Source organism: Lathyrus oleraceus, chromosome 5, assembly GCF_024323335.1.
Source record: "Lathyrus oleraceus cultivar Zhongwan6 chromosome 5, CAAS_Psat_ZW6_1.0, whole genome shotgun sequence".
Taxonomy (NCBI): Eukaryota; Viridiplantae; Streptophyta; class Magnoliopsida; order Fabales; family Fabaceae; genus Lathyrus; species Lathyrus oleraceus.
Genome location: NC_066583.1, coordinates 372754520 through 372756547, shown reverse-complemented (window position 1 = coordinate 372756547; position 2028 = coordinate 372754520). Strand labels below are relative to the sequence as shown.

The following is a 2028-nucleotide window of genomic DNA, read 5'->3' as shown; positions in this document are numbered from 1 at the left end:
ATGGCATTGGTCTTATTTTGGTTTATTTCAATTCCTTTTTGTGGACCACAAAGCCTTAGAAATCCCTTGCATGCATACAAAAAGTGCATTTGAGAGGGTTCATTTTTAGGCCATGTCTTCTCATCCTTTCGAAGGACAGTCGAAGATGGTCTATGTGGCTCTTCCCTGAAACAGACTTAATAACAATATCATCTATGTAAATTTGCATAAAAGTCTCTATGAAATCATGGAAGATCGAATTCATTTCTCTTTGGTATGTCGCCCCAGCATTCTTCAAACCAAAAGGCATCACTACCCATTCATAGGTGTCTAAGGCTCCAGGACATCGAAATGCCGTTTTTCAGACATCCTCTTCCGTAATGAATATCTGATTATATCCAGAATATCCACCGAGCATGCTAAGATACTCATGGCATACAGAAGAATCGACTAGCAATTCCGCCACATGCATTGAATATTCATCCTTTGGGGTGGCAGTATTTAAGTCTATAAAATCTATGTACACCCTCAAAGTACCATTCTTCTTAATAACAGGTACAATATTGGCTAACCATTCGACATACCTGGTTGTATAGATGAAGTTACAATGAAGGAGCCTTTCGACCTCTTCTTTGATCTTTGAGAGAATTGTCGGTGCAAATCGCCTTGGGTTCTTCTTGATAGGCTTTTCCTCGGGATTGATCGGCTGCTTCAATTCGACCAGATCTCTACTCAAACCAAGCATCTCATCGTAATCTCATGCGAAATAGTCCTTGAACTCCTTTAACAACTGGATCACTTCGACTTTGAGTTGGGGGCTGATACTGGCGCTAATGTAAGTTGGCTTTTTTGTCAATCCTTCTCCCAAGTCTATTTCCTCAAGAGGATCTTGAGCCAGCATCTTAATATTTATTGCTAGTGGATCCTTTTCGAACCCCAAAGCATCTTCATCATAGATGGCGCTGAGCCTCTGGCCTTGATCTTTAACCTGAACCTTATCAGGTGGCTCTAGATCGAAGTTCTTTCCAGGACCTATTTGATGGAATTCCTTATTGGCTTTGACAACCATGTTTTTAAATCCTTTTTAGAGCTTCGAACACAGTCATCAACACTGAATTCTCTTTCCCAACATGTGGGGTCAACTCCTGATGCTCCTAGATATCCAAAGTCGTTTTCACCTACCACCTCTCTGTCCCAACGAAAGCCATTATTGGGGTGCAAATACAAGGAGCAGTAGCCATTATCGTCTAGAGTAAATGTAAAATTGGCCGGATCACACAGAGTGATAGTGGCCAAATGTTTATTGAACTGGCGTTTGTCGATATGGTTGATAGGAGTCTTGAAGTAACCTTGGTCTGCTTCTATATTCTCCACAATACCATCTGGATGCCATATGATGATCTATTGGTGCATTAAGGATAGCACAACCCTAACCTCATGTATCCATTCTCTTCCAAGTAATAGGTTATAGTTGGCTTTTGTCTCCACAATCATAAACATTGTTGATCTGGTGACAGTTCCAACAGTAAATTCGACCTGAATTACACCAAGAGTGGAACCCACCTTTCCCTCATAATTGGGAAGCACCATGTTATGTGGTTTGGCATCTGTATCGTATTTTCCAATTTTTCTCAACATATGATGCGGTATCAAATTCACCGTTGCGCCGCAACTCACTAAGATTTTATTAATCGGGATATCTTCGATCTTCTCAGGAATAAAGAGAGGCTTAAGATGACTCTTCATAGCCTCACCGGGTCTCTCGAAGAATGCATTATGCTCCTCCACGCAACCATTGTTCATCACATAGTAGCATATTGGATTGTGAGCAACCATTTCTCTTTATGTATTATTGTCGGTGTCTTCAACCTCTGTGATTTGGTCGAACTCCATGGGCATCACAGATACCACACAGACTAAGATATCCAAAGAAGCTTATGACCTAGAGTCAAAGTTATCTGTCAGTATTTTGTCTTCTGCAGTCATTCAATCATATTTCTCTCTGGCCGCCTCTGCTAGAGTATTAAACTTTCCTTTGTCAAGGCTTAA

At 40.9% G+C, this 2028-nt stretch overlaps 1 protein-coding gene across 1 annotated transcript; it reads right to left on the bottom strand.

Moving 5' to 3' along the window:
* Positions 1–1380: 1380 nt before the first annotated feature.
* LOC127080789 (uncharacterized) lies at positions 1381–1815 on the bottom strand. Its single transcript, XM_051021084.1, has one exon. The coding sequence runs from the start codon at positions 1813–1815 to the stop codon at positions 1381–1383; it is 435 nt and encodes a 144-aa protein (XP_050877041.1).
* Between the last annotated feature and the right edge of the window lie 213 nt (positions 1816–2028).